The 12,405-nt window shown below is 47.0% G+C and overlaps 1 protein-coding gene across 1 annotated transcript; it reads right to left on the bottom strand.

The window, feature by feature from the left end:
- Window positions 1-652: 652 nt before the first annotated feature.
- EDN2 (endothelin 2) lies at window positions 653-12,163 on the bottom strand. The gene is made up of 5 exons (XM_085645664.1): window positions 12,024-12,163; window positions 9,964-10,111; window positions 6,109-6,219; window positions 4,563-4,661; window positions 653-3,387 (listed from the first exon to the last, which is right to left on the bottom strand). The coding sequence occupies exons 1-5, from the start codon at window positions 12,085-12,087 to the stop codon at window positions 3,279-3,281; spliced, it is 531 nt and encodes a 176-aa protein (XP_085501790.1). The 5' UTR covers window positions 12,088-12,163; the 3' UTR covers window positions 653-3,278.
- Window positions 12,164-12,405: the final 242 nt, after the last annotated feature.

Raw genomic sequence — 12,405 nt, 5'->3', positions numbered from 1 at the left:
CCTCCCACACTTGTCTCATGTTGCACCACACCTAAGGGAACTACACTGGCTCCCTATACACCAGCATGACCGGTTCAAGCTCCTCACCGACACAAACAAAGCACTACACGACGTGGGCCCTGCCTACCTGAACAGCCACGTATGATTCAACCAACCCATTAGGCACCTCTGGTCTCTCACTAGCCACGTATTACGCAAAAGCAGAGTAGGAGGTCGTGCCTTCTCACACATCACTCCTAAAGCATGGCACAGCCTCCCACACCACATTAACGCTTCATCACTTCTTGAATTCCACGGGAAACTGAAGACCTGGCTTTTGGAAAATTGCCTCTCGAGGCAAGCTACACATCCCTGCAAAGTGCCAGAATACCCTCACAGGTGATAGGATGGGATAAAAATCCACATAACATCTTTTGTCACTTCATTTAGTATTGGTTTCTGTTGGTTAATGTGAAAGAAGTAAAATGAGTTTGATCCTGCTAAATAACTCTGTAGTGTAGTAAGTGCATGGATGGGAGCACCAAAGGACTTTACCGGTTTTCGTTTGGCTGGGTGGTTGATTACCTGTCATTGCTCACAAGGGAAAGAATTCTACCTGCTTCAATACACCCCGTAAATAAAATATAAAGAAAACATATCTGGAAGACCAGTCCATTCTTATTTTTCATTTTATTACAAAGTAAAGGTTTTGTATATAAAATATTTCCATAGGTTAAATAAATATGGGCAAGCTCTGAAGGATATATATATATACACCGCATAACCTGCAATAAATTATTAAATCTGTTAATTTACATATAAATAGATAAAAACAGTAGCATTCAACATCCCTAAATAGGAGATGCTCGCGAGACACATAGTAGTGGACTGTGTACGATCAAAAATGTGCAAAGTTTTAGAGGACACAAAAAAATACAAATCTTTTCGGCATTGCTTGTCAGTTACAAACGTTCAGTCATCTCTTCATTAACTCCCATCCATACTCCCTTCCACACAAACTTTTGGGAAGGCAGCACTAGAAGTTTCATTTTAGATGTGCCCTAAATCAAAATTACATATCAGTGCTGAGAGTGGCTTAATAGCCCCCTTGGTACCAGTGAACATTTCACAGGCTGATTGACCTATAGGGAAATCAGGAACGTTCTCAAAGGGCTGGTGCTGAGTCAATTACATGCCAGGCAGCAGCATAGCCGGTGTGTAATAGGCCCTAGTACAAAGGAGGACATGGGCCTCCTGGTCACTCTTTAAACTATGATGTACAGCAATAATCAGGGTTCAGTGGGCTTCTCATGCCTCAGGGCCCGGTGCCACTGCACTTGCTGCACCCATAGAAGCTACCCCCTTACCACCAGGATATCAGAGGTCGGTGTGAGGGTGCTGTGTATGCTCACGATTTCACTCTATGTTTCAAATGAGATGGTCCTTACCTAAGAGTTACACAACTTGACATATCAGGGGACCTTGGGCAAATCACCTGATTGTTGGGTTTGATTTCTCGTGTATGTTTGCAATGGGATTCCTTGGAAATCAACCCATCGCATCACTAGTAATGCTAGCAGGAGAAAAGCTCCATATTTGTTTTTCCTCTTGTACTGGGTAGGGAATCTGCCCATTGATAGGCTGGCCTTTAGGGTATGTGTGTAAAGTGACAGAGAACGTTCCTTTCTTCCCTTGTTTACCTAAGTTCAGCCATGTTTGGATGCTTTTAAGTTCAGGAAATAACTGCATGCTTCAGGGATATAAGCGTTGTCAAACTCACTCGAACATTTGTCACTCACAAGTCCCTGGATCGGGCTAATTTTATCATAATATGCACTACAAGGCACTGGGCAACCTCACAGAGGTCTCGGTTTTCTGAGGTGTACACTTCTAGCAGCAATTTGGAAGCAGAGACTTCCTTCTAATCCTCCCACCTAATCAACCCTCCCCCCCCCCCCGCCTACTCATCTGCCCCCCAACAGGCAAACATACTTTATGTTATCATGCAAAAATGCAGTCTAAATCAGTGCTGTGTGTCCTAAGTGCCAGGAGACACTGGTGATCAGCCCCACCCCCTCCTGTCTCTTTACCCCCACCCCTAAGTGTCACACTGCATGAGTGACAATCAGAAGAAGAGACATGGCTGTCCTGTGTTGTACCCCCTCCAACACCACCAGAAGCAATGAAATGTGTGCATAGTCACTCACATGTCAGGCATCACCTGATATGTGACTGACACTGCCCCAACCCTACAGGACCTTCAGAGGCAGCAGACAGTCTTCAGTCAGATAGGTCTATACAATGAGCACTCATCTCATAGTCAAGAAAACAAGTTTCAGTTACATGCATTTCCTGAATTAGGAGCTGTCTGGGCAGCATATCATGGTTCTTGTTCAAAGAAGAAAAAAAGACAGACGAAATGCAATGAATTGCACAAACAAGACATTGTCCAAAAGTCCAGTGTTCCTCCCTACGCATCAGTAAAAGAGGTCCTTGGCTCCCAAAGCCATCTTGGTGGCCACCAGTCTTTAATGATTGTGTTTAGTCAAAACAGACATGGAAGCTTAAAGGTCCTTGGTAGATAATAGCCACTTTACTGACACAACAAGACTGGGAAATCCACCTGCTCAGTCCACGTGCAGAAGGCGGACCACCATTTGCTGTGAGTCTTTAACTCACAATACATGGCTCTCGGAGAAGCATCCTAGATGAACCTTTTTTTGTCTGAGATGCAAGAAACTTTTGGCTAATGCCAGTGCATTGATATGGCGTGAGACAACTAGTCTTCGTTTGCTACACCACCAAAGTCAAAATTCCTCATTACGAGGGGTGGTGGTACTTTTAGAGCCAGCGAAGGCACAAATAATTGTAGAATCTTTTATTCCAATTCCACATTTGGTCAAATACACAACGTAGTGTAAAAACAGATATTTCCATTTTCCATACAGCTCCCTGACACACAGATTGCTCTGAAAGGGAGTTCTTCCTATGAACCCACTGGGACATCCTGCTGATGTCCTCCAAATGCCTGGTCCTCAACTTGCTGATCTTTTGAGTCAAAGAGGATCCTGCTTCTCAGCGGGAGTCTGTGTCCTACACTCCTCTGTCACACATGTGCCGTCACGGTGCAGATAATCAGTAGCCGCTAGCTGATCCACCACTCTCGCGCTTCTTCTGCTTGCCTTCCCGGCTCCGTGTTGTATCCAAGGCTGATTTCCCCTCTCGTTGCCTGCATGCACTCTGTAGCCCCTCGTGGACTGCAGAACATTTTGCATAAAAGGGGGTGGTTTCGGCACCTCCTATCTTCTCTTCTTCCATGCAGTGTTCCTCCATGGCAGCTCACTGAGGGACCTCCTCCTTACACTGTGTCGCCATCTTGCATGGACAGAATTGGAAAAGGCAACATCCCTGAAAAAGAAGATTCAAAAGGTCAGTGTCTGCTCTCCAGTGGAACAATCAGTCTTAAATCCCTCAAACGGATGTGAGATCCATTAGTCGGTTTGTTTCCTTCAAGCCATCTCAACTCTTCTAGGGGCTACATCACTACAAAGTTGAGTCGATTTCAATAGTCATCATATAGTCTATGCCAATCATCTAGTGAGTCAATGTTAAGGTATGTAGTAACCTGATGGGTTCAAATTGGATTGGTTGCTGACAGTGTGTGGCAGATTGGTGTGCCTGGACCATGACTGTCAGATCACTATCCATAAACATCCTCTGGGGCAATGCATTTGCCTCCACAGTGATGTATTGAAGAAGCAGCCCCAGGAACCCACATGTAACTCCTCACTAAAGCCACCCTAGAGACATGACTACATGGTACAGAAAGGTAAGGACTGAAATCTGCAGAGAACTGCAAGAGTGCAACGAATGTTGGATCAACTATAATTTGCCGGAATACCTTACCTATGGCCAAGGTTTGGTTCACCCAAAAGGTCTTATCTAAGGGTTATTCTTGGCCTCCTAGGAAGGTGCGCATCCTCAGTGCGGCCTTCCCTAAAGTCTAGGTTTGATTCCTGATCAAGGTCTTGCCTAAGATCTAGGTATGGTTTGAGTAAAGCTTTCCCCGAGTCCTAGGCTTAGTCCTCAGAAAGGCCAATGCTCGGTCTGGGAAAGGTCTTTACTAAGGTCTAAGCTTGGTTTCTGAGCTGGGTTATCCCTGAGACGCAGCCTCGGTTACTGAGGAAGGTCTTGTCTACGGACTAGGCTTGGCTCCTATAGCCCTCTATGGGGACTAAACGATTCATTTCAGAATGGTCTTCTCTGGGGATTTTACTCTGCTCCTCTGGAAAACCTTGCAAGGAGCCTTAGATGGGGCTCCTTCGGAAGGCCCACCCATGCTTATGCCATGCTCTTTTCTGGGGCACAGACAGCGCTTTGCTGCACCCTCTTGTCTGCCTCTGGTCCTTCTCCCCTTGCTCTTCAGGAGTTTGGAAGGTTTACAGGTGCTGATTTCTATAGGGAGGGGCTGCAGTTACCTCTTTTACTCTCCCACCCGACCAACTCATCTGGGTGTCCCAGAGGCATGTGCCAAGCCCCTGCCGCACAGACACTCTGTGCTCCATCGACCTCGGGGTGCTCACCTTAGAACTCTCAGGAGCTTTCCTCCTCCACCCTGCAGCGTGTCTCGTCTTCCCGCTGTCTCTGCGTTTCCCTTGTCCTCTGCAGTGTTCGTGACGCCGCTGGAGAATGATAAACACAACGTGTGAGCTAATGCGAGCTTCAGGCCTTGCAGCAACACGAGAATCCAACAACAACACGCAACCCGGTGCCAAAAGCTGCCACGTTTAACTGTCAGGGAAAGGTTACGCTTTATAGCTGCGGTACTTTACAGCGTGTTTATGGCTCTGGTATTTTCATGGCATAATCAAAATTGACTTTTATTTCGACACCTCTCCACCCGTGGGAGCTTGTACAGGAGAAACACTTAGCTGAAAGGAATGCAATTTACAGCGGTAAAGTCATCCTTTGCCCCACCCTGGCACGGCATCACCTGCAGCCGGCTGGTGCCAGGCCTCTGCCTCGCAGGCGTGTCCCTCTAACTGCAGGCAGGAGCCATCCCTGGGGGGGGGGGGGGGGTTCATTCCGGGCGAGGGGAGGCCCGGCCTGAACTGCTATGGGTTCGCCTTGCAATATCCTCCTCCAAAATAGTGACTGCTTGGGGATTTCAACCAGGGAGTAGGCGAAGTCCGTGAAGACCCATTAATCAATCAGAAGCTGACTGGGCTACAGGAGGATATTAAGAAATATCTGCAAAAAGCAGGTGCCTCCGACTCTGATTGGCCGGTCCGGCTGGGGCACATTCAGTTCTATGTCAGCCAGCGTCTGACGTAAATAAATTTGCGACACACCCAACGGTTTGTAAGCAGGGTCTGACTGCCCAGTAGGCAACCAGGGTATGCCCGAAGTGCAGGTCTGACGGGTAAGTGTGTGGGCCATCTTGTGGCTGTTTGTATGCCTGTTCTATGGTCGGGATGGGGGCGGTTTCTATGTTTGTAAAAGGCACCGGACAGACTAGCAATCCCAGTGGAGCATAAAGAGCTACTTATTCAGGGCAGCCTAGCTCAAGGTGAACAAATCACCCTGGATTACGTGAACAGCAGCTTGCGCTGGCAACGTGAAGTCTGTGCACGCTGCAGTACCAGCATGCCTTGCCATGTACTGTCTCGTGACACCCACTGCTTCAAGCTCCCTGGCCCACTAGTGCTAATGATTTCAACATATGCAAAAGTTACAGGTCAAAAAAGGAAGATATATTGAGAGAGATATATAGAAAGAAAATAAGAGATAGCTTGTGAGAAAGACAAAAAAGAGAAAGGTTGGAACAAGTAAAAAAAACGTAATAGGAGGGTTGAGTCAGCACGTGCAAGTGAGACGCGGAAGTCAACAGTAGAGGCAAAGTGGCAGTACAAACTCTAAAAAATAAAATAAAAAAGAGGTATGAGAACAAGAAAATGTGACTAGAGAAACGGGACGGAAAAATATCATATGGCATTAGGGATCCATAGAAAGAAATGGCAAACTGAAAGAAAGCAACAGATCGGAAAATGAGGAAAGAATAGAAAGCGAGATTTAAAACGAGATCATGGAGCAATTACTCGGTTGGGATAGGTAAAGACAAGTACCCACCTGTGGCAAAACGTAGAGCACGTGGTGTCGTCGGCGCTGGCGCATGCGCACCGGGTGAGGGCGCGCTTGCGGCGCCTCGTCGGGTTGCCCAGGCCATATGGACTGGTCTGCCTGTGGAAACAAGTAGAGGGAGGGACATGAGAAAACCGGACGAGATCCCATAAGCAAATGCAATGATCATATGCAGTCATACGAATTTTCACCAGGCCTGCAGCCATAAAAGCCTGCTTAAGCCCTGCACCCCTGCCAACTAAACTCTGCCCTCCTTTTAACGCTGTTTATGACACCAATTAAAATCGTTGTACAGCACTGGCCCAGAAACGGAGAAGAGTCCTTGACCGCTCACCTCAGCCCCTCTGTCACTTATTGTCACTTATTCGTGTAGCGGTTCGTACCAGTAAGTCAAGTTTACAAGCAGCCGGTCGCTTAACTCACTGGCAAAGGTGAGGCTAGAGCAGGCCAAGTACCGCTGAATACCAGCCCTGGTTTTAAAATACCAAACTGCAAGCATACTCGGTACAGTATGTAAATAAAGCGTTTCAAGGGCTAGTCAGAGGTAAAAAGCGCTGTACAGATTGAAGTATAATACAATATAAATGCAGTGCAATTCAATAGAAAGTATTTAGCATTTCCTCAAAAATACTGTTTTAGATATTGTTACAATCTGTCAGAATTTTAATAAACTAGGATTGACAATATCAGTCCTGATACCTTAAACTCTCTTATTGTAATACCAATTGATATAATCTGAACCTAGCTCATACATATTTTGATTGTATCACTTTAATCACAAATAAATATATTATTCAATCTGTTGAGCTCCACCACTGCCCTTCTCAGAATCGCTGAGGCAGACACTGCGAGTATACAAATGCACCATGTGTGGCCAACTAGCGCCTCGTTTCAGAGGTCACTCCTAGCCGCTATTTCCTGACTCATATTCTCATCGCAGATAGCCTGTGTATTTATTTTTGTACAGCGAAGAATTGATTAATAAATATTTCTCTGGGCAATGATGTTTTGATAAACTGACGAAGTTTTACCATCGGGCTGAAATCGAAAGTAGATTCAAAAGTCCGTGGTTTTCTTCTGCATAAAAACAAATTCAGCCGGCTCTGTTGGCTGCGGCCCTGGTTCAGCACCCGCTCGCAGTCCAGGCATTTTAATCTCTACTCTGAGTCACACGAACACACAAAAAAGATGCCTTGACGCTGAGACACGCCAGGATTTAAAAATAGCCTCCCCTTCTGAAGAAAGAGAGCGTCTCCTCCCTCCAGCCGGTGACAGCAACCGCTCTGAGCTAATATTTGCGCTCTTCTGGACGCGACCTGTAGTAAACATCGCCTCACCTCGGAGTAATCCCCTCCCTGCGCCGCTGCTAGGCAGGGCGCACTAATAACCAGCCTGCTGACAGCGACATAAAAGAGCTGCTCACGGACCCGATTAAATTACTTTATTACTATCATTAATTCGTGTCTGGGCACCTCTGTACCGAACTGGCCTAGAAAAAAAGAACCCAGCAGTGCGTGAGCATGAATGCTCTGCTATGGAGCAGTGTGGAGGTATAGACAGCAGGCAGGTGGAGTAGCTCAGTGAGCTAAATGCATGTGGAGGATAAGATTAAATCCAAATCGGGAACAGTCTTTTGCTATGTGAAATGGGGTTGTGCATAAAGGACACGTACTAGCTAAAAATAGCAAATCCGGTTATTTGAAACTCTTTCAGGTGCAAGTTGATGGAATCTAGCTCTACGTAATTGCTGCATACTTTCTTTGCCGGGAAAAAAGTTCTGTTTCTGCTTTGAGTGTGTGTGTGCTTTTTTTTGTCTGCTGCAGAGCACATTCCTAACAGCAGGTGGCAGGATGTACCAGGAAGTTTTGCATTATCGCGCTGCACATACGTATTGGGGGCTTCGCGTTCTACGAAGTCCTCCGTTTAGCTATGACAGCGGTGGCGGGAAAGAATATCACAAGGCTAAAACCAGTATTGTTTTTTTTTTTAGGAAACACCTTTGTAAAGACGAATGCAAGTGCTTGAATGAGCAATTGCAAAACAAAATCACGCAAGGTCTGCTGGACAAAAACAGACTGAGTGGAGTGGCTTGGTGGTGGAGGTTTTATTAGACCGGGGGTAGGGCCTAGACACCGTTCTAAGATTGGGTCAAAGCTGATCTTATAAGGCACGTGGTGACTGGAAGAGGTGTGGCACACCTCAAGTGCAAGTCGAAGGTCCAGGGAAGGGTTGCAACATACCAGTCACATTTACTAAATCGGGCCGCACAAGCCTCTCATCTTTCCCGTGACGATGGAGTGAGAACTACTGCTCAACAGGAAAATCGGTGATCTAGACAACCTTGCTTTTGGTATTTTAAAAGTGTGAAGTTTTCTGGCGTAATGGCTCTGGAGTTCTAAGACACATTTGCTTAGTAAATGATAAATAAGGAATTTGTACGCAATATTTAATTAGTTGACTCTCCAATTAAAAGGAATACGTCCCTCTAGGGAAGAGCAGGTACTCTCCCTCTCAAAATAAAAAAGTGCCGGTGCTCCGTACCGGGCAGTACCGGCCTATTTAAAGCAGTGTATATAACTGGTTTCTTGCCATCCCTCCAAAGACAATGTTGTCACCTTTATCATTTTTGTTCTCAATTATTTGTTGCAATGAGTTACATTGTTGATACTTCTGTACACCTCGGCTCGGACCTTCGTCTTTTCTATCTCTGGTAGCCATTCCTGCGTGTCTGCTTAAGCCCTCGGAGATCTGAAACTATGACTCGCCCTGGCTGCCAAAGCTTGCGCTCAGAGCTGCATTTGATAGATGTCAGTTTCCTCTGTCTGTTACTCCATACTGTGAGAGCTTTGCCAGATCACTTCCAAAGTCATTTCCATTGAACCAATAGGCATGTCCGATAAAAACACTACGTTTAGTGAATGCCTGAAGCGCAGCAGGCTGTCCGCTGGGGGCGTAATGTACTAGTCGTCCAATTTGAAAACGTTAGAGCACAAAACGATGTGGTCTGTTCAAAAGCGCACCTAGAAAAACGCATTTCATAAATGTTGAGGTTTTAAACGCAGGTGCGATTTTACTGAAAACAAACGCTGGGTTGTATCCAGAATGCATTTGATTGAAGTGTGTTTTCATTGGCTTTGAATATCATCGCTAAAAAGCAAACGGAGGAATTTGGGGGCATATTATCAAGGACGGCGTTAAAATTATCGCCGGTTTAGCGGCAGAAAACTGCCGCTAAAGCGGCGATAATGGGCTTGATAATATGCCCTGGAGAATTCCAATAGAAGCCCATGTTCACACCAGAACATGGGAATTCTCAAGGGCATATTATCAAGCCCATTATCGCCGCTTTAGCGGCAGTTTTCTGCCGCTAAACCGGCGATAATTTTACCGCCGTCCTTGATAATATGCCCCTTGGAGAGGTCTGTGGTTTGCCGCCCTTGCTCGGGCACTAATGGGGAAAACAAGTGAGCTGTTGGTTTGCTTGCTAGTTTCTGTAAGCCCACCTGGGTCTTCTGCCTGGCGCTGGTGCTTATCCTGCCAGCAGCCCCCTAAGCCCTGACAGCGAACACCGACCGAAGCAAACTGGAGCCCACATAGGATCTATGTGTTATGTTATATGCACCTGTACAGAGCTTTGCTCGTATGTGTATCGTAATATAGCGCTTTGGACAGCAGGAGCCATGTTAACTCGCCAAGATTTTGGATTAAGACCCTATGGATGGTACACCTAGTGTTCCCTTAAATACTAAAACCATTACCTGTCGCAGTGCGCTTTTGGAAGGGGTTGCACAACCATGCACCTCCGGAGGGGGTGTGCACGGGGGCGCTGGCGCAAGTACTCACCCAGGGGTGTTGACCCAGATGATGTCCAGGTGGCAGAAGTAGATGCATTCCTTGTCCAGCCAGTTGTTACAGGAACACCTCTTGGTGCGCAGGTGTCTCGCGCCGCTGGCGGGGTTCGGATCTGCTTCCGGGAAGGGGCTCCCTTTACCTGTGCAAGGACAGAAGGAGATACGGGTCACGTGATGTGGTCTAGTCTAATCTTCTCGTGTGACCGTCAGTGCAATGGATGTGAAGCGAGCGGGGAGGCCGAGGCATCTTACGCACGGATATCCACGCAGCACACAGAAAACAGTGATACCAGCACAGAAAGTAGCGGGCATCTAAATACACGACATGATTGTTACCCGCGTCCATGCAACCTGGAGTCCTTCTCACGTGCATACATGGCATGTCAAAAAATGGCGCAGCGTACATAACACCATCTCCCCTTCTTTAAAAGCGTACATTCACCCATCACTTTTAGCATGTATCAGTGAAAAATAGATCGGGGCTCACCAAATGGGCTCAGCCACATCAGGATATGTTTATATCAATCGACCACACAAAGTTTACCGGCACCCACTTTAGTGCATTCTTTATTAATGCACTCAGACATAAGCACAGATACATCAGTGCTTATGCCTGAGTGCATGCAGATGCAGTCGCCACATTCACGAATAGCCCCAGCCGCCTCTCTGCAGGTGCACAAAGTCACTTCGCCCTAAACTAAGGATCAGGTCTCCATTTATACACTTGTCCACTCATCTTCGGTTGTGTGAACCGCTATAAACACATTGCTCAGTCTTTATCGGCTTAAAGTCTTATGTTTTCTTTCTCCATATGATTTTTCAATAAATACACACATTGCTCATCTCAGTGCTTAAAATCCACAAATTAAAAATACTCAGAAAATGGGCAAATATAAAAAATGAGAACACCGATGGTTCAATTGTACTCCATCCATGCGGCATTGCATAACTGACCTCTTTTTATCACTGCCACAAAGCAAACAAGCACTAATCCCGGCTTTCCCTTTTGAGCACATTTTATGACCCTGAGCAAACCGCACGGTGTCCCTTCCCCTCATCTGCGAAATCTGGCCGTAGATAATGGTTAAAGACGGGCAGAAAGTGCTCACCAAAAATGGATATTTACATTACCTGTTAAACTGACTGAGGCGCGGCCTTAAAGGCTCCACCTGCCATGCTACTGACTCGGCCCTAGACCTTCGGGCCTTTCAGGGAGCAGTCTGTCGCGCTCAGTTTACTAATTACAAGCTTAGAGCAAAACCAAACCCTCGCTGCAGGTGCACCAACCCCGCGGAACCTCTCTAAATGATCACAGATTAAAAAAAATCATGACACTGTTAAAGTATATGAATGCATGTACAGAATACTTAAAAGCACGTGGCGTTATATAAATATATTTTCCATAGGCTCAAAACTAAAGCGGTTTCAATAGTATTTTACTGGCGAATCAGCACTCGGGAATGACACCTTAAAGTAAGTCAGTCTGTCTGTCTGTCTATCTAACGCACGCAGCCTCATTGCTATCTCAACATATGTAAAGATATGCATTGATCCCATGTATAATATTTGTTCCAGGGCTCCTGCTCCTCACAGCCCTACATTTATCTGTAGAAGGTGTACTAATGCTACTAGCACCCCTTAACCTATGGAAAACATGTCTGTCTGAAGTGCCACTGGCTAGCACCTGTGCATCTATGTATGCATGTCTATGCCCGCCATATACTTACGTGTACGTGTGGTGTATGCATACAGTGCCCCTGCCACCTACCAGATGTAATCACAGGTGTCATATATGCATGTAGCGCCTCCAAAACCCCTAAGCATGGCCGATATTTGTGAATGCACGCGGTGCTCCTGTCCCGGCCCAGACTACCGTTTACATGACATGTGTATGCATGCAATGCCCATGCTCCCAACACCCTTCTTCATGCATGACATATGTGCACAAAGAGTCCCGGCGCCAGCCACCCCTCTAAAGGATTCAAGCTCTGCCCCTGCTCCCAGAATCCCCCTTAACGAGGCACGTCTGCAAGAAGTGCCATTGAAGCTCACCTTCTTCCAGCACGATGCAGAGCACCACGGCGATGGAGAGAACGCAGGCCGGTCTGTGTGCCATGTCCTGTGGCTCGGGTAATCCTGGGAGAGAGTGCAAGTACAGAGTCCTCTGGGCGCTGAGCTACGAATGCTCTGTGCCGATACTGGCACGCGCTGGGTTTTTAAAGGCCGCCGGGTCCTGGGTCCTGCCTCCTGCCTCCTGCCTCCTGCGCTGGCCACGCCCATCCGCGCGTGGCTAATTTTCTGCATTCCGAGGCTCGAGCCCGGGCTGTGAACGCCTGCTCCAGAGTACTCTCTGAGTGCCACCGGCGACTGCCGGCTATGAGCTGGCAAATGCCAGGGGGGCACCGGGCGAGACTCACTTCGGGCACAGAGGCAG

The sequence above is a fragment of the Triturus cristatus genome, chromosome 3_1, assembly GCF_964204655.1.
Source record: "Triturus cristatus chromosome 3_1, aTriCri1.1, whole genome shotgun sequence".
Lineage (NCBI taxonomy): Eukaryota > Metazoa > Chordata > Amphibia > Caudata > Salamandridae > Triturus > Triturus cristatus.
This window is presented reverse-complemented; position numbering and strand designations above follow the sequence as displayed.